At 44.1% G+C, this 19,249-nt stretch overlaps 1 protein-coding gene across 1 annotated transcript in view; it reads left to right on the forward strand.

The window, feature by feature from the left end:
- The window catches only part of LOC124285105 (28S ribosomal protein S15, mitochondrial-like), a 68,949-nt gene that overhangs the window by 37,309 nt on the left and 12,391 nt on the right, over positions 1-19,249 (forward strand). The window contains exon 4 of the mRNA XM_046721260.1: positions 11,030-11,078. Within this exon, the coding sequence (XP_046577216.1) occupies positions 11,030-11,078 (49 nt within the window). The remainder of the gene's footprint in view (positions 1-11,029; positions 11,079-19,249) is intronic.

The raw sequence follows: 19,249 nt of genomic DNA on the forward strand, positions 1-19,249 counted from the left end.
AGAGTGATGCCCTCAGAGCACTGACAATATCTCCTCAAAAGAGAGTGATGCCCCCTGAGCACTGACAATATCTCCTGCAAAAGAGAGTGATGCCCCCTGAACACTGACAATATCTCCTGCAAAAGAGTGTGATGCCCTCTGAGCACTGACAATATCTCCTGCAGAAGAGAGTGATGCCCCCTGAGCACTGACAATATCTCCTGCAAAAGAGTGTGATGCCCTCTGAGCACTGACAATATCTCCTGCAGGAGAGAGTGATGCCCTCCGAGCACTGACATTATCTCCTGCAGAAGAGAGTGATGCCCTCTGAGCACTGACAATATCTCCTGCAGAAGAGAGTGATGCCCTCTGATCACTGACAATATCTCCCCTCCAGAAGAGAGTGATGCCCTCTGATCACTGACAATATCTCCTGCAGAAGAGAGTGATGCCCTCTGATCACTGACAATATCTCCTGCAGAAGAGAGTGATGCCCTCTGATCACTGACAGTATCTCCTGCAGAAGAGAGTGATGCCTTCTGAGCACTGACAATATCTCCTGCAGAAGAGAAAAGTCTCTCACTTGAGACAGATGTGGCAGGAACTCGCTGCCTTGTACCTCTGGACCTCATCTTCCACACAAGCCAACAATGGCTTTGCCTCCTGAATATAAGTGATAAATACTGCCCCAAATATTTCCTCCGTAGCAGTCTTCATTTTCTTGTTTTCTGGTTCATCATGGCTCACGTTGATGGACTCGAAAGCAGTCATACTGTATTCAGCCATCCTCTCAGTGTCAGGTACAGAGGGTAATACTGGCAGGGGAGGTTGTGTTTCAGCATCAACTGCAGGTTCAGCAGGCTCCTCCTTCACTCTCACTTCAGTCTGAATCTTAAACATAAATTCACAGTGATTCAGTGTCTTCATGGCAGAAGAATGTTTTTAACTTTTAACAACTTACAAAAAAGTAACCATTCTAATTGCTGTTTGAAGTTTGAACCCTTTTAAAATAAGCTTGATTAAAATAAACAATTTCTTTATTTAATCATTTTAATTTATTTTCAAATTAAAGTATAAAAGATAATTTTCATTTACCTTTGATGCAGCAGAAGCACTTGCCACAGCTTTCACTGTAAGTCCAGTTTCATCATGGTATGGTAGGGATCGGAACCTTGGATCTAATGTGGTTGCCTCCAGCAGGAAGTCATTAATATCTGGATCTGGGTATCGGCCTTTGCGATCTTTGTCAATGGCAGGTTTGACACACCTGATTAGACTTGAATCAGTTTCGCATAGAGTCACTGATGGTAAGATCAACTCTTTCAGTGGAAGAACAAGTGAAACTGTGGGCATCTTCTCACTACAGAAAATAGTTGTGATGGTTTTCAATGGCTTCAGAACCTGTATTGCATCCTCAACCGAGAAAATGTCTTCACCTGACAGAGTGACTAGAGCCTCAGCATTTTTCCTGATGTCTTTCACTGTTAGGGTCGCAAATATTGCTGCTTGTTGTTCCAGATAACTTTCTAACATTTCATAACTGAAATTCCACATTGTGGAAACATCTTGTATGAGTTTGTGACAGGGTAGTTCAAGAAGCAGTTGTTTTGTTTTCAACAGGAATACAGCATGGGAACTTCTATGTAAAGAATGAAACGACCCTCCTCATTCTCCCTAAAAGTAACATTCTAGCCATCTGAGGTATCTGCATTGCACGTTGACTAGCTAAATTCACTGTATATGCAAAACATCTAATGTGTATTCAGTATCATATCGTGGGTTAGGTATGATGGTACATCGCAACATCGTTGTATCGTTTCACCCTTAGTCCCCAATGATATCATGTCCTCCATGGGTAATCAAAATGTAACTCCTCTTGTGCTCCTGGGTCCCGTTTCACAAAGCGATCGTAGCGCTAAGGTGATCGTAACTCCCATACTTTAACATAGACTTACGACAGTCGTAACGCTACGATCGCTTTGAGGAACGGGACCCAGGGACCCGGGACCCTGGATTTGTCATCTGCTTTTGATACTATTGATCATGCCATATTGCTCCACAGATTAGATGAATGCCTTGGTGCCCATGGAACTACACTTCAGTGGATCAAATCATATCTCTCTGATGTTCAATGTTTGTGAAAATTCAAGATGTGCTCTCTGATAAGCAAACCTCTCCCTCAACCTTACAAGCTTGGAGCACTGCATTGACAACATACAGCGCTGAATGAGGTCTAAGTACTTGAGACTCAATAAACAAAAAACAGAGTTCTTGATTCAAGACAGCAAAGAAAAATTCATCCTGATTCTGTTAGCAATGAAATCGGCATTACTTCAGTGTTTCCAACCACCAGTGCTCAATATCTGGGAGTCAACTTTGACAATGGATACTCCGCATATCTATCATCAGCAGAGCATGTTTCCACAGCATTTATAACATGAGCAAAGTGTGTTACCTTCTGGATACACCTACCGCCAAGCTGTTGATGCAGTGTCTGGTGTCTTCCAAGATTGATTACTGTAATGCCCTGTATGCAAATCTTCCAAACGAAGCCATCTTCAAGCTACAGAGGATTCAGCACTCGGCGGCTAGGTGTGTCTCTAAGATCCTTAAATCAGATCATATAACACCAGTTCTCAAGCCTTGCATTGGCTCCTTGTCTCTTCTTGTATTGTCTGCAAGATTTGCTGCATGACTCATGACTGTCTCTTCAATGACAGTGATCCATCATATCTAAAGGACCTGATATCCCTTTACTTTTCAGAACACTCACTCCGATTATCCATTGATCACCAACTCAATCAGCTTCTGTCCACCTCTGTGATGTCTGATTGCGCCTTTTCAGTTTGCAGTCCCATGTTCTGGAATTCTCTACCATCAGAATTAAGGACCACTATATCCAAAGAGGATTTCAAGTCTTTCTTCAAAACCCACCTGACAGCCTCCGTGTTGTAGTGGTTAGAGCGTCCGACCGGAGAGCGGAAGGTCGCGGGTTCGATCCCCGACCGCGTCATACCAAAAGAGGTTAAAATATGGTACTTGTTGGTCCCTGCCTGGCTCTCGGCATTAATGGGTACAACAAGGACTGGTCGGCTCGGAGTCAGTATAATGTGTCTGAGTAGGGTATTCATGCTTCACTGCGGCATGGTATCTCAGTGGGCTAGCACTATTAAACCAGCTTAAGTCTGGGCTAGTACAAGCAGCCGCACATACACATACACGCGCATGCACGTCGTCATATGAGCGAAATATTCTCAAGTACGACGTTAAACCCAATTTCACCTCACCTCAAAACCCACCTCTTTTGCATTGCCTTTTTACTAGACTCTATGACTTTTTCTGATTTTGTCAAAGCGAAAGTGAGCTTCTATTGATGGATACTAGGCACTATATAAATTAATTATTATGTTTTACAGATTAAAGATGAAAATGCAGCAGAGAGGGTTCGGGTGATCCTGGCACAGTCATTGTGGTAAGGCTCATCATCGGCTCAGGGCCCTCGACCCTCTACATGCAGCCCAGACAGCGAATGGGACTTCTCCCAGGAAACACTGCCTAGTCGAACCCACCAAGAACTTTCCGGAGAATATGTAGACTCCCCAACACTGCAGCCTTCTACATTACCCAGAGTGTCAGAAGGGCTGTGCTCCCGGTGGAGAACCTGGACACTCTCCTGATCTGCGCCAAGAGATCAGGAGGTACCAAGCCAAGGGCACCGAGAACAATGGGGAGCCTGACGACAGTGTACTTGGGATGCAAGTGAGACATTTCAAAGGCAAGGTCTGCATATTTATCATGCTTTTCCTGAATCTTACCAATCACGTTAATTCAATGATATACATAAATTCATTGGCTTTATCAAAAAGGACAAGATCAGGTTTGTTGGCAGGAATTCTTCTGAGGCTGTATATAGGCCTATTCCTCAGAAGTTTGAAAGCATCATTGTCCATGACGCCCTGGACATGTTCAGGGTCGTACCATGGATGGACCTCGGAGTCAAAGCCACAGGCATGGCGGAGACACAACGAGCCATGCCATCATGTCGTTTAAGATATGCTGTTTGTGCCAAGGTAGGACATCCACTGACAAGGTGTTGGACAGTCTCTGTGAATTCATTGCAAAGTCGGCATTTCATATTGATATTTTCTTTAAGAATCAGATTTTGATGATTACAAGTGGGAAGTGACTGGTCCTGAGCAGCAAAAAGGAAGCCCTCAGTTTCACATTTGAGACCAGCCGACTTCATCCAGGCGAAGGCGTCAGTGGGATTGCTATTCTGTTCCACGCACTGCATGTACACACATTGCAATGGCTTCTCAGAAAGCTTCTCCACAAAAGACCGACTCTGGGTAGACTTGGTGAAGGACTTCACCTGGTTTACTCCCATTGCTGTACCATCCAGCTAGACTCTGGATGTCCTGTTTTGTCCAGTCAGCTACTCCAAAGGGATAGGAAAGGTCTGGCTTTGACCTTGTTTTGAGCATTTAGATCTGAGCTCCAGATTTTCTTTAAGCGAGTTGTATACTCAGCCTGAAGTTTGTCTTGAATTTGGGCATTCTGGAGCTTGTCTCGAACTTGCATTCCAAGATAGATGTAGGCCTGATCTTCCACAAGATGCTCATTAACTCATTCTTTTTCCTAGACATCGTCCTTGGGGTACATATATGCATTTTCTGCGGCTGAAAATGTCATGTGACAGTTGTATCAATGTTTTAATAAAAATATTGTACAATAAATAAAAATCTTTTTTATCTATTATGCGGCCCGCACCACGTGGAGTTACCTCCCTGCTACGCATGCGCAGCCAACCAGGTAAGCACCTAGGCCCGTATCATCATTCCTTCTGCTGTCACTCAAGCGTTCACACGCGTTCCGATTTACTAGCTGATTTACTTCTTTTTGTGAAGAATGTCTGAGACTTCAACAACTGTTTGTATGGTCTTTATTCGTTCTTGACAGAACAATTTTATTGACTTTGCAGTCTGTTATTTCTCATTTATGTGACTTTGTATTAAACTTTTACGCTAGCTTTTCCGTGGTTTACGCACATGTTGCTTTTCCATGGCGGGAAGTTTAGTGTGCCATGTGGTTGAAATATTGCGTTATTAACCAAGTATTTCATGTTGCGTGGTCGCATTCACGTAAGTTTCAATGTTTTGTACGTGTATATTTATGCTGCTGTGTTCTGCCGTTAGCTACATGCTTGCGTGTTTGCTTTCAGGCGTTTACTGGGTGTACTGTCTGCGGGCAGAATATCCTGAGAGCTGATAAGCAGGACAAATGCGTGTGCTGTTTAGAGAAAGCGGGGCATAACCCTGAAATCTTGCGAACTGTGTATGGGAACTGACCCAGGAGGTCCCCCCATCCAAAGCCAAAAAGGCTAAACAAGCTAAACCTAGGTCTTCGCATAAGTCGCATTCCCAATCTCAATCCCAATCTAGTGGTTTTGATATGTCAATAATCACTCAATTGTTTCAGCAGCACATGGACTCCGTGAAGTCCCTTCTTCATGAGTCTGTTTGAGGTCTTTGCCAGGAGTTCCTCGCCCACTCTGAGCAGGGGACCGAGAGTCCGGGGGTGGGATCGCCGAGCCCAGCTCGATCCTTAGCCTGGAGGTGACTGTTGACCCTTTGCCTTTGGCTTCGGGTCCAGACGCCTCGGCTACCCTGGATGGGGAGGGTTCGCTCCCAGTCCCCCTCTCGGTGCTGGCGCAGAGTCCGTTGAGGATTCCTGGTGTTCCAGTCCCTGCGCCACCCCGCACCATGAGAGCGGAGGAGCCGGTTCTGCCCGGTCTTCCTCCCGTGTCTCGGGACCGGGGTTCGAGTGTTGTGTCGGTTGCCAGAGCGGGGAGTTCCTTCGGCTCTTCCCTTCCCGCGGCGTCTGTGGCTCGGCCTCCCACCGGGTCGGGGTTCGGCTCCTCTTTACGTGGAGACCCGAATTCTGACTCAGACTCAGGTGCTGAGTCTATGGATGTTGGGGAGGTCGAGGAGTCGGAGGGTACTTTCTGTTTCTCGTCGGCTCTCCGGGAGGTTAGGCAACGTATTGCAGAGTATATACCCCAAGCCACGGTGCCAACATGTCGCTCGGACTCAACTGAGTTCCGCCTGCAGGGCGAGGCGTTTGCCCCTAGGCAACCCTCGCAGACACAGCTCCGTATCTTGCCTTCCCTGGTGCAGGACTTGATGGATCCCCTCCTGGTTGGGTCCCACCTCCGGGTTCGATTTACCCGAACTCGTTTAGAGGCACCAGCTGGGGGATGATTCTCTGTTCTTTGAGCCGGTGGTTGACGAGTGCGTGTTCACTTCGGTCACCCTCAGGGGAGGCTCGACTCAGGGCGGTTAATTCCACCGTTTGCCCTAGCGGGCGCCCCCCTACAACAGGCATACCAGACTTACAAGGAAGTCTACCGGAATGCCATGCAGCAGGTCCGGGTAGTGGTGTACAAGGCCTACCTTTCCTCTATCCAAAGGTCGGGTCTGGAGGCGGAAGCGAGCACTGGGGATGTTTCCCCGAATGTTGTTTTGCTTATCTGAAGTGCAGGCCTACCTGATGCGAGACTCCTTGCGGTCTGCCGCGTCTACGGTGATGTGCGCAGTCTACATCCCATTATTCGGCAGCAATACAGCAGACCTTGCTGGCCCTTCCGTTTTGGCTGGGAGCGATGTTGTTTCCGGGGGTGCAGCAGGTCATTTGGGAGGCTGCTGCAGCAGCTACCTCCTTCAAGGATTCTAAGGCCTTGTTGGAGCAACCGCGGGTTTCTCGCTCCCACGCTCCCGTAGCGGGTTCTTCCTCCGGGGCGCAACCTACGCCCGAGTCTGCTGGCTGGCTTAGGCCACTGGGTAGAGGTAGGAGGAGGAGCCGTCCCGCCAAAGGTAAGGGCAAGGAGCAGGCCTCTTCGTCTGCCCCGACCTCCCGTTAAACCTGCAGTCCCTGTCCCAGTCAGTTCATCTGCAAGGGACCACTCACGCCCTCTTACCACACGTCCCAGTGGGGGGCCGCCTCTCTCTATTCCTGCCGGAGTGGGAGAAGGCTACCAGCAACACTTGGGTGCTATCCACCGTCTGTGTCAGCCATCTACCACTGTGAAAGCAAGGCCCGCCAGAGTTCACCGGCATACGTCGCACTCAAGGCGGGTATACTGCAAGACGAAGTTCAGCCTTTGCTGGACAAGTCCGCAATAGAGCGCATACCACCGGGTGAGGAACAGCTGGGGTTTTATTCCACGTACTTCCCATTCTCAACCTCAATGTATTACCAATTCACGGTGCTCCCCTTGGGCATATCCACTGCCCCCAGGGTGTTCACCAAGCTCATGTTAGTGCCCGCTGCCCTCGCAAAGGTTGCAAGGAAGGCGTTGTTACCCTTACCTAGACAACTGGTTGCTCAGCGCTCTAACTCAGCCAGCGAGCCTAGATTCTACCCACACGGTGATAGACATTCTCATTCGGCTGGGGTGGATCATAAACCTCAAGAAATCTGACCTGGTACCCACCCAGGACTTGGTTTTTCTCGGGGCGCGGTTCACAACTGACAAAGGTCTTGTCTCTATGTCGCCTGACCGGGTGACCAGAGTATGGCAGATGGTGTCTTCGTTACTCTCCCAGCCCCAGGCACCAGCGGACCACTCATTCCCCGGGTCCTCTCCCAGCTGTCGACGCAGCCAGCTCGGCTACTTGTGCTACTGGCACAGCTATGGCCGTCACAGAGCGGGTTTCCGGTAATTCTCAGGTTTCTGGCTCAGCCTCCTGTTCTATTTCCTTTGCGACCGGACATTCTCACTCAGAACAGCGCGCCATACCCCAATCCAAGGATTCAGTAGGTGGCTTGGCCTCTGTCAGGTCTAGCCTCGAAGCTCGCGGAATTCCTGCAGCAGTTGCAGACACAATTCTGGCTTCAAGGCGGGATTTGACAAACGTTCAATATGAGGATAGGTGGTCCTGCTATGCGCTCTGGTGTTCAGATAGGGGGATTGCAGATCCCTTTTCTGCGGATTTAGTCAGAGTACTGGAGTTTTTGCAAGCTCGTTTGGAAGAAGGCTTGGCGGCTTCGACCATTCGTGGCTACTCCACCGCTATTTCCACTTTCCACACTCCTGTCGATGGTGCTCTTCTGGGGCAGCACCCTCTTATGCAGCGCTTTTTAGCTGGTATGGATTGGGTTCGACCTGCTGTCAGGCGAACTAGCCCACCTTGGGATGTCAATCGTACTAGATTGGCTGTCCGGTCCTACGTTCTCACATCTATCTGCTATTTCCATTCAGCTGTTAACATGGAAGGTGGCAGTAACATCTGGGCGAAGGGCCGGCGACTTACAAGCTATTTCGGCAGACCCGGCGCTGACTGTGTTCCATCCAGATCGTGTCAGTATTCACCTCACGGATACAGTACAACCAGAAATTATTGAGAATTTAAAGATTGTAAATTTTTAATTTTTTTATGTGAATATTAGCAGAACATAACTCCAGATGCAAAGACAGGTGAACAGTTAGTATTTTGTCAAGTCACCATGGGCAGCAATGCAGGCTTCAATGCGCAGGGGCATACTACTGATCAAAGAAGTTAGAAAGTCGTGGTCCATGCTGTTCCAATATCGGACCGCCTCTTCTTTCATTTCAGCAATATTTGTCAGATTTTTCTTATTGACACTTTCCTTCATAAGTCCCCAAACATTTTCTATTGGATTTAGGTCAGGGCTATAGCTTGGCCAATCTAATAATGTCATACTTTGGGTCCGAAACCAGGCCTTTGAATGCTTTGAACCATGTTTTGGGTCGTTGTCCTGCTGGAAAATCCAAAAATTTCCATAGAACACGTGAGCAGATGGAAGTAAATGTCCCTCGAGAATATATGTGTACCGCTCACTGTTCATATTCCCTTCAAATACACAGAGGGGCGTTGCCCCTAACACAGATATGCCACCCCACACATTCAATTTCGGACTGTACTTTGGGCGCTGATACATAGGTTTTTAAGTTTGTTTGGTCCTGAATTTCAGTGTATTAGGAAGCAACCACACAGAACTTTCATCTGAGAAAATCACATTGTCCCAGTTAAAATTTCTATGCTGTAAGCACCAGTTCAACCTTCGCTCCTTTTGTTCACGTTTCATGATCGGTGATGGAATTCCTCGACTTTTCTGCCAACCCATTGCATGCAGCTCAGTTCTAATTGTCTCCTTACAGACAGCCACAGTTCCTCTATCAATCATATCCAGCCTTAGGTTTCTAAACTCCTTTGTTTGTTTTTAGAAACAAGAATACCAAGCCGCCTCCTGTCACTGACAGTCAATTTTCTGGGCCTACCTGCACCTCCCTGGTGCTCAATGCCATATCCATTTGCAATATTTTTCAAAACACGATAAACAGTGGACAAAGGCATGCCTGTTCTACTTGAAATCACTTTAGCTGATCTGATTTCCTTGTTATAATACTCTAAAATGAACTTCCTCTTCTCTAAATCATCCATACTGAGGATCACTGAAAATGCCGTCTGCTAGCAAGTAAACAAAGGGGGGATAACTCTTCACAAACTAATGAAAAAGGATTAACGGAGTTGTCTCTCTTGAATGAAACCAAGCACTTGATAGCTGGTCAAGGTTGTTTATACTAGAAATCGAATTAAACATATTCCTAAAATTCTCAATAATTTGAAACCTCTACAGGTTTAGCTAAATTATTATGTTTAACAGATTAAAAAAAGTGTGCAGCAGAGAGGGTTCGGGTAAGCCTGGCAGAGTCAGGCTGGTAAGGCTCATCATTGGCTCAGGGCCCTTGCCCCCTTTACACACAGCCCAGACAGCTACTTCTCCCATGAAGCGCTGCCTAGTTGAACCCATCAAAAACCTGCCAGAGAATATGTAGACTCCCCAACATTGCAGCGTTCTGCATTACCCAGAGTGTCAGAAGGACATGCTTTTCCTGAATCATGCAAAACACGTTGCTGTCAAAAGGGACAGAAAATTCAATAATACAAGTATATTCATTAGCTTTATCAAAAAGCACATGATCAGGTTTGTTGGCATTAATTCTTCTGAGACTGTATTTGGGCCTATTCCAATGAAGTTTAAAAGCATCATTTTCCATGATGCCCTGGACATGTTCAGGGTCAAAGTCACAGGCATGACAAAGACGATAGTAGAAGCAACAAGCCATGCCATCATGTCTTTTAAGATATGCTGAGTTTCAACTGCCTCACACTTGGCAGTTCACATTCAGAGAGAGGATGAGCATACTGGTATTGCAGGATGATTTCATTAGTATTGTATTAGTATCGCCATATATTAATTGCTGTATTAAAATCTTATGATGCTTTGTCAGTAATAGTTACAGTGATAAGTAAAATTTCAAGGGACTCGCCAAAATGTTTTACTTATCAGGTATTTTACTTTTCCAAACTTGTAAAACTTTCAAATGACAACCATATACATGTATATGTATGCATATGTAACAATGGACCACTTATCAGGGCTGGCCTCCAGCTGTCAGTGTACTGTCAACTGCATGATGCCAGCGAGCTGTAAGTAGGATGTTTGTTTAGCTGGAGACTTACACGTGCCCCTCATTTCAGATTATGTGGTGATTGTAATTTAGTTATCCGGTCTCTTTTGTTAAGTAACTTACTTCCAGAGGCCGTGAGAAGACGTTTTGTTAGGCAGTATTGTTTACTTATCCGAGTTTAGTTATCCGGACCCTAATAGTGATAATTAATGAAAAATATTTCTGGGACCAAAGAATAGTGTTTACTTATCTGGTCTGTTTAGTTAAGCGGTCTTTAGGTAGGCAGTTTCAACTGTATGCTAAAGTGTGCTGTGTGAGCTTAGTAATCTTTGAAAAAGGACAGTCCCAGGTTGAAGATACCAAACTGTTTATTGCCAAAAAAAACACCCAAATAACAATGTGATGAGTTACTTTTTGACTGCTTTGTTTCACAAAAGTGGTATAGCTTGGACATGTTGGAAATTGCACTGGCCATAATGCCCACTTTTGGTTTAAGTGTTGAAATAATTTGTCAGCAGTTGATTGTTTTTCACATGTAGTACAAATATGTTCCAGAGCTTCAGAAAGTGTTCAACGCCTCAGCACAGTCGGGTATGCAGATGGGGTAAGTGGTCCTAAAGATTCTTTCATCTTTTGATAATTAAATTTGGATGTCAGATGTGTGTATTTTAATATTTTATTATGCCTTGCTCATCAAAGAAGAAATGACATTTCAGTCTTTATTATACCCCCGCTACGACGTAACGGGGGTATATAGCGTTCATTCTGTCCGTCCGTCCCGAAACTTTGTCTGGAGCATATCTCTTAAAGTTTACATGCTAGGTTCACCAAACTTCACAGCATATGATGTGGCTATATCTGGCCACAGCATATCATCAAAACTATACATGCTAGGTTCACCAAACTTAATACACAAGTTAATCATGACCCACAGATATGCTATGTGCTAAAAAAGAACAATCTTCATCTACGTCCACTTCATTGTGTGCAACAAGTTCAATTGTATGTCAGGTTTCCACGGAAAACACAAAAAAATATTGTTTCCATAAATTATTACTGTAATCAGTACATGGCAAAACTATTATCTAACATGTATATAAACTTTAGTAGAGTCAAGGAGAAAGTCTTGTGAGCTGCTGATCTTTGTCACATTATATATATCAATATCAGTCATTTCCATGTCCCAAACTGGGAAGCGGGGGTATGAGAGCTGTGCTCACTTCTACACTTGATTGATGTCTATATTCCACGCATGCTTATTGGAAATCAATTTATTGTCTCATCAGTAGACACTGCAACAAGCAAAGCTATTAAAGCAAAACATTGTTTGGAGATGTATTAGGGGTGCAACAATACCTGCCTGTGTAACAATGTTACATACTGCAATTCTTGATGTTTAATAAACACATTGTGCACCATAGTCTGTTTGCAGTGAAATCGTACCGATGAATTTCACTTTAAACAAAAAAAGTAAATCAAATAAAGTGAAATTAAGATTGTGAATCCTTATAATTTTACCTTGCCAAATGAACATTTAACTCTCAGAATTTTATTCAACTTATGATAAAAGTTGTTTAACAAACGATCATACATTCAAATCGCTATTATTGGTTTCTATTACAAGGGTGTACACGCAGTAGTTGGAACAGTGAAACAAATGCACGTGCTGTACGTGATGAGCGTTCACTTACACCAACCTTACGTGGTCTCAGAGTTTCATTTAATGTGCTGAGATTTTAATGTTCAGTTGGCAAGGTAAAGTTATGAGGATTCGCAATCTAAATTTAACTTCATTTGATTTACTTTTATGTTTAGAGTGAAATTCATCGGTACGATTTCATTGCAAACAGACTATACATATGGATTCACAATATTCAAAGCCTTCACATATATGATACTATAACAGATTTTTATCCCCCCACCACACGTTTAGCGCAAAGCGGGGTATATAGTATAAGGCTCCGTCTGTACATGTAAATTGGAATATCTTAAGAGCCGTTGACTAGATTCTTTTCATATTTGGTACCTAGGTTCATCACAGTATGCGATAGGTCCCAGTCAGGTTTGGTGACCTTGACCAAGGTCACAAGGGGACTTTAACATTTTACCCTTGTCAACGACATATCTCAAGAACCATTCACTTGATTTTCTTCATATTTGACACCAAGCTTTATCTAAGGAAGGCAAAGGGCCCAGTTGAGTTTGGTGACCATCACATAGGTCACGGCGACACTTTGAAGATTTCAGTTTGTTAATGTACATTTTCACCTTGTCAGCAAGACATCTCACAAACGAATCACTGTATTTTCTTCATATTTGACACAAAGTGAACATTTACTAGAGAACTCACAAAAATGGTAAGACTTCCGCCCTAGATTTTAACGATGAATTTCTTTGAGTGGCATTTTCAGAAGTTGGATATGTCTTTCAGTATGTTCAGATACAATTAAAGAAACATGTTAAAACTCATCCTTATCTGATGAGGGATATATATTCAGGTAATATGATTTACCAGAATGAAATTTACGGGCCGTCTGATAAGAATGAGTAGTTTGATCCAAAACCAGCATAATAAAGTCTTTAGAGACAGTATCAAAGGCTTTTTCAAAGTCTCTGAGGAGTAACATTCCACGTTTATTAATCTCCTTGAGTTCAAACATTATATCATAGAGCAACCTAATGTTATCACTGATACATCTACCTGGTATGTTGGTACGTTTGGAATCCTTTGTTAAGACTGCTATAGTCAATAAACAACATGCTGTATCAATTTTCTTTGATCTTGAGAAAGCTTATGATACGACCTGGAAGCATGGCATTTTGAAGGATTTACATGACTTTGGTTTGAGAGGCCGTTTGCCTCTTTTTATATCACGGTTTTTAAAAGACAGACAATTTCAAGTCCGAGTGGGTTCAACCCTGTCTGACCATTACAATCAGGATCAGGGTGTCCCTCAGGGCAGTATTTTGTCTGTCACTTTATTTAGTATCAAGATCAACAGTTTATCCAAGGTTTTAAACGATTCAATCGATGGATCGCTTTTTGTGGATGATTTTAATATTTCTTGTCGTGGCAAAAATATGCATACCATTGAACGGCAATTGCAGTTGTGTTTAAATAAAATAAATAAATGGTGTCTTGAAAACGGCTTTAAATTTTCCAAGTCCAAAACTAATTGTCTACACTTTTGTAGAAAATATAAGCTGCATAAAGACCCTGAACTATCTTTAAATGGCACTCCCATCAAAGTTGTTAAGGAGGCCAAGTTCTTGGGTCTAATCTTTGACTCTCATTTAACCTTTTGCCGCATATTAAATCCCTTAAAGCTAAATGCCTAAAGGCCCTTGATTTGTTGAAAGTTGTTTCCAACTCAAAGTGGGAGGAGATCATACTACCCTCCTCCACCTATATCGCTCATTGGTCCGCTCGAAACTCGATTATGGTTCCATTGTATATGGTGGAGCCTGCAAAAGCAACCTAAAACTACTGGATTCTGTCCATCACCAAGGCCTAAGACTTTGTCTTGGGTCTTTCAGAACCTCTCCTGTTGACAGTCTTTACGTCGAGGCAGATGAACCTTCTCTTAACCAACGGCGATAAAATTATCTTTACAATATATTACTTAAATTACATTCTAACAAGACTAATCCTGCTTTTCACTGTGTCTTTAATCCCTTTATGAGGATTTGTATAACAAAAACCTTCTCTTGTTCCGCCTCTTGGGCTCAGAATTAAACCATTTATTGCTGCTTCCGGCATTGAGCTGGAAAATATAGCTCCTTCCCGTCTTCTTTCTTCTCCTCCTTGGCAATTGGTTAGGCCACAAGTTGACCTAACATTAACAGCATTTAAAAAAGCAGAAACTAATGAATTACAATATAAACAAGAATATCATCAATTAAGGAGTCAATATAATACATATAAATCCTTGTTTACAGATGGATCCAAGGATGGTGGCGCGGTGGCATGTGCCACTGTCATTGGATCCAGAACCATATCTTCTCGCTTTACCAGATAACAGCTCTATTTTTACAGCAGAAGCAAACGCCATCTTAACAGCTCTTAAATATATTAATAAACACCGTAAATATAAACAATATATCATCTTTTCAGATTCTCTTTCTTGTCTTCAGGCTATTAAAAACTTATCCTGTAAACATCCACTTTTGTTAGAAATTATTGAATTGTACAATGAACTTGCTACTGGCCAATGCGACATCGTCTTTTGTTGGTTACCCAGCCACGCTTGGCATTTCTGGGAATACAATGGCCGATCTTGCTGCTAAGGCAGCACTCAACCAATCTGTGACACCACTTCTTATTCCTTACTCTGATTACAAAGCCAGCATTAGAGCATACATCCGCGATCTAATGCAGAAGAAGTGGGACACCCAAGTAGGTATTAATAAATTACATGCAATAAAACCCTACATTGGTTACACCTACTTGGGTTGTCAGTCCAGATTTGAAGAGGTCATTATGCGGGCGATGTCGCATTGGCCATACTAGATATACCCATGAATATTTGCTTAAAGGCTTAAGATCCTCCGTTTTGTATCCCTTGTGATGAAAGAATCACAGTCAAGCATGTCTTGCTTGACTGCATTGAATATTCCATCACAAGGGATATCTATTTCACATCCAAAAGTCTGAAGGATCTTTTTAATAATGTCAGTTCTCATTTAATTCTTGCATTTTTAAAAAAATTAGATTTGTTGAGTGATTTGTAAATAGATATATATTTTATTATTGGTAGTTTAGATTAGCAACTGAGATTGTTAGTGGCTGTATCCTCAAAGGGGGTTGAAGTATTGTAAAATTATTGTCCTCCTGAGAGGGTACGTAAGTCCCAACACATTTAGAGTAAATTTAGGCTTACCACGTTTTTAATCGTAGAATATGTGTGCTTTTAATTTATGGCTAGATTTCTCTTCTGTCGCCAATGGCTGAAGGGATGGTGTAAATCCAACTAGGATCCATGTAGGTAGCAAAAGTAATGTAAGTCCCCATGGTTCCTAGTATGGTGATCTACCTTCAGTTATTGGCGATCTATAGTCCGTTTTTATATTGTATTGTCATTTCAAATTAACATATTTTAGTTTAATTGCTGGTTTTACATACATATCTGTGATATTCTAGTTGTTTTACTGCCCTTCGTTGGCAGGTTTTTTATATCATACACATATTCCATTTCAATCTCAAATGTTCTCGTCACGATATGGCTGAAATATTGCCGATGTGACGTTAAATAATAACTCACTCACTCACTCTACCTGGTATGAAACCTGTTTGGTTCGTGTGGATAAGATGAGGAAGAATTTTCTTTATTCTGATAGTTAAACAAGTACTGATTATTTTATACACCGAGGGAAATAGGTCTCCAGTTTTTAAGGTATTTCCTATTTTTATTAGATTTGGGGATACATGTAATAACACCTCTGTTCATTGTAATGGGTAGCAAATTAGTTTCATAAACAGCGTTAATATATCTGAATATGAATATGTTTAGTTCTTTCCAAAAGAACTTGAAAAAATCTATAGGAAATCTAGGCCTGGACTTTTATTGTTTTTCATAGATTTAACTGCACTGGTTATTTCTTTAAGATCAAATTGTTTTTCCAGTTCTTCGTTGAGCAGCCTATCAAGTTTAGGAACGGTAACAGAGTTCAGAAACTTTTTATTTTTCCTTATCCTGACTCATGCTCTTTTGCTTGTCTTCTTCTTCTTGCGAACATAGTGGAACACTTGTATCTCCCTAATTGAAGTTCCCTTCAATGTAAAATCACTAATTAGTACTCACCACGAGTTACCTCCCTTCCACAAGCTCGGGAACGAGGGCGCCACCTCCACCCATGTGCCTCACTCTCTCCTTCTTCGCCCAGTGAGCTGGACGTGAGAGCGCCTGTGTCTCCCGACACACTATATCCTTTGATTATATTTAGTTAGTTACCTCGTATAGGCATCTATACAGGTTTAACTAGTATCCTTCAACAATTATATATTGATATTTAGTCGTGTTTCTACTGTTTATTCACGGGACGCCGTGTTTGTTCAGTGGATTACGTTGATGAAAATCTGTACTGTTGCAGATTACGTTTTTTATTCTGCTGCTGATCCGCATTTAATATGCCCTAGCTGTACTGCGCCATGTTCATTTTATTCACGTTGCAATTGCGGTACTAATTTATCCAATTCTGCCTTTAATAAATATTTACTTTGCGCTTTGAGACGCAGCAGCAGATAGGTCGCTGTGATGCAGAGTCTAGCCATGACTGATACACCTGAACCCCTCGCCAGTCTACTGCTGTTGGTCGCCCCCCCTCCCGTCTGGTGTTCCGCTAGAGTGGTGGAGAGGCTTGGGACGTAGTCCGCCTCCAAGAAGCGTCCTGCTTCCCCAGACATCCCGTCGTCGTAGCCGAAGACTAGAGGGTTTCTACTTCATCTCAACGCAGACTTCGCACCCCCAGGGCAGCGTCGACCTCTGAGGGGAAATCAACGAAGTCTACTAGGACTTTCTCAGCCGAGATTGTTCCCGTCGCAGATTTGGGCCTGTATGATGATCAGCCGATCATCATACCTGATGTACATCAAAAGAATGACCGATGTCGGCAACAGTGATTTCAGCGCAGATCAACATGCAGCCTGATGTACCGACGCTGATGTTCGATGATCTTCCTGAGGGTCCCGTCGCTATCAACGCTGATAGGGCAGCAACTACTTCATCTCAACGCAGACTTCGCACCCCCAGGGCAGCGTCGACCCCTGAGGGGAAATCAACGAAGTCTACTAGGACTTTCTCAACCGAGATTGTTCCAGCCGCTGAACTGGGCCTCTACGATGATCAGCCGATCATCATCCCCGATCTACGCCACAAGAGACGACCGGTGTCGGCAACAGTGACGTCAGCACAGATCGCCATGCAGCCTGATGTGTCTACACCGATGTCGGACGATCCTCGAGAGGAACCCCCCGTCAACGTAGCGGCCACCAGATGTACAGCCTTCGCGAAGGCTCCAACGTAGACGACATCCCAGAGGGACCCCCCGTCAACGTAGCGCCCACGACGAAGCCACGACGAAGCCACCTTCGCGAAGGAAGTCACAGACCACCTCGACGAAGGACCCAGATGTACAGCCTTCGCGAAGGCCTTCGCGAAGGCTTGATAGATCATCACCTACCTCGGCTTCATCCTTAGATTCGGACTCGGACCACCAGACTTCATGAAAGCCTTCGCGAAGGTCAAGTCGCCGTTCCTCAGGACCGGACGCAGAGGAAGCTTCGCGAAGGCCTTCGCGAAGGGCACCTTTATCAGGCTCCAAATCATCTTCGTCCAGAAGGACATCGAGGGATTCCACAAGAGCTTCGCGAAGCTATCAACATTCACCTCACAGATCTCCGCGAAGGTCAACCGATAGACGCAGATCGTCAGGACGTTCACCAAGACGCTCCCCTCGCCATTCTCCATGCCGACCACCTCGCCGTTCACCGCGCCGATCTCCTCGTACATCACCACGTCGATCTCCTCGCAGGTCACCACACAAGTCTTCACAGACACCCGGTACAGTGGTAGAAGCACACAGTCCACCATCTGAAGAGCATCAACCTCTCATCAGCGATCCCGTGGTAGAAGATGATGGAGGCATCAATTTCTCAGACGCTGAGATACGTTATTAGATGGTTAACAACCTAGACCTTTCTTCACCTTCCAGGAGTGGTAACTCGGCGCATACTTACCTGATGAAGGAGGACGATGCAGACGCCATCACCTTACCTCCGATCGACCCGATTGCTGCGGTGCCACAGAATTTGGACACAGCCTGCCATAAAGCCATGAAAGTTCAAACGCCACACCGTATGTTCTTTGGCCTTAATAGATCTAGAACGATCAATGAGACTCTTATCACCAGATTTCGTGACACGACTTCTGAAGATGATAGGATGATCTACTCGGCCCTACTTATGCAGAACCAGCAAGAACCACACATGAATCAAGGGACGTCGCGGAGGAGTAGCGCTTCGCCGACCCCACACCCTGTTGAACACAGAGGTCGTTCACGAAGCAAGCGCTCATATATATATACTGATCGGGCTCTGACTCGATACCTTCGCAAAGGTCGCGAAGGCTAAGTGGCTCCAAGTCTACTTCACCCAGAAGATCTAGAAGGGATCACCGAGGAAGTCTCCTCCAAGGTCTCCATATACTAGCCACTCGTCATATATAACCACTCGTCAGTCCGTTCAAGACATCGCATAAGTTGTCTATCAACTGTATGCCATATGCCGTCTATAAGCCTACGCGAAGACAATTGCACAGGCTATGTACAACACAGAACGTCGCTGTATTAATTAGTCAACGACGTTCATAGATCTTCACAGGAATCAACTTTTCAGTATAGATTGCTAGAATATGCAATCCCGGACTACGATACGATTATCTACATGCGTGACCATTACGCAGATCTGCAGACAATTCAATATCGAAATTGAACAGCAGCCTTGTTACAGCGAGTATAACTCATAATCGTCAACGTTTCTGAGAAGAAATATGTACAACAAGTTCAGCTTAATTCTACAATTATGACGATACATTCATGTATACAGTCTACAAGCTGACAACTGGCAAGTTTATTGTACCTTTATATAAGGAAGTCGGAATTATATTCAAAACTGAAGTTACTTTCACGACAGCCAGGAAAATAACCTACCCAGCATTAATATTACAGAGCGAGGTATTTCGCGCCGGAGGTTTCGCCCGTTTACCATTGACCCTCGAA

The sequence above is a fragment of the Haliotis rubra genome, unplaced genomic scaffold (assembly GCF_003918875.1).
Source record: "Haliotis rubra isolate DU_JTF1 unplaced genomic scaffold, ASM391887v1 Scf352, whole genome shotgun sequence".
NCBI lineage: Eukaryota > Metazoa > Mollusca > Gastropoda > Lepetellida > Haliotidae > Haliotis > Haliotis rubra.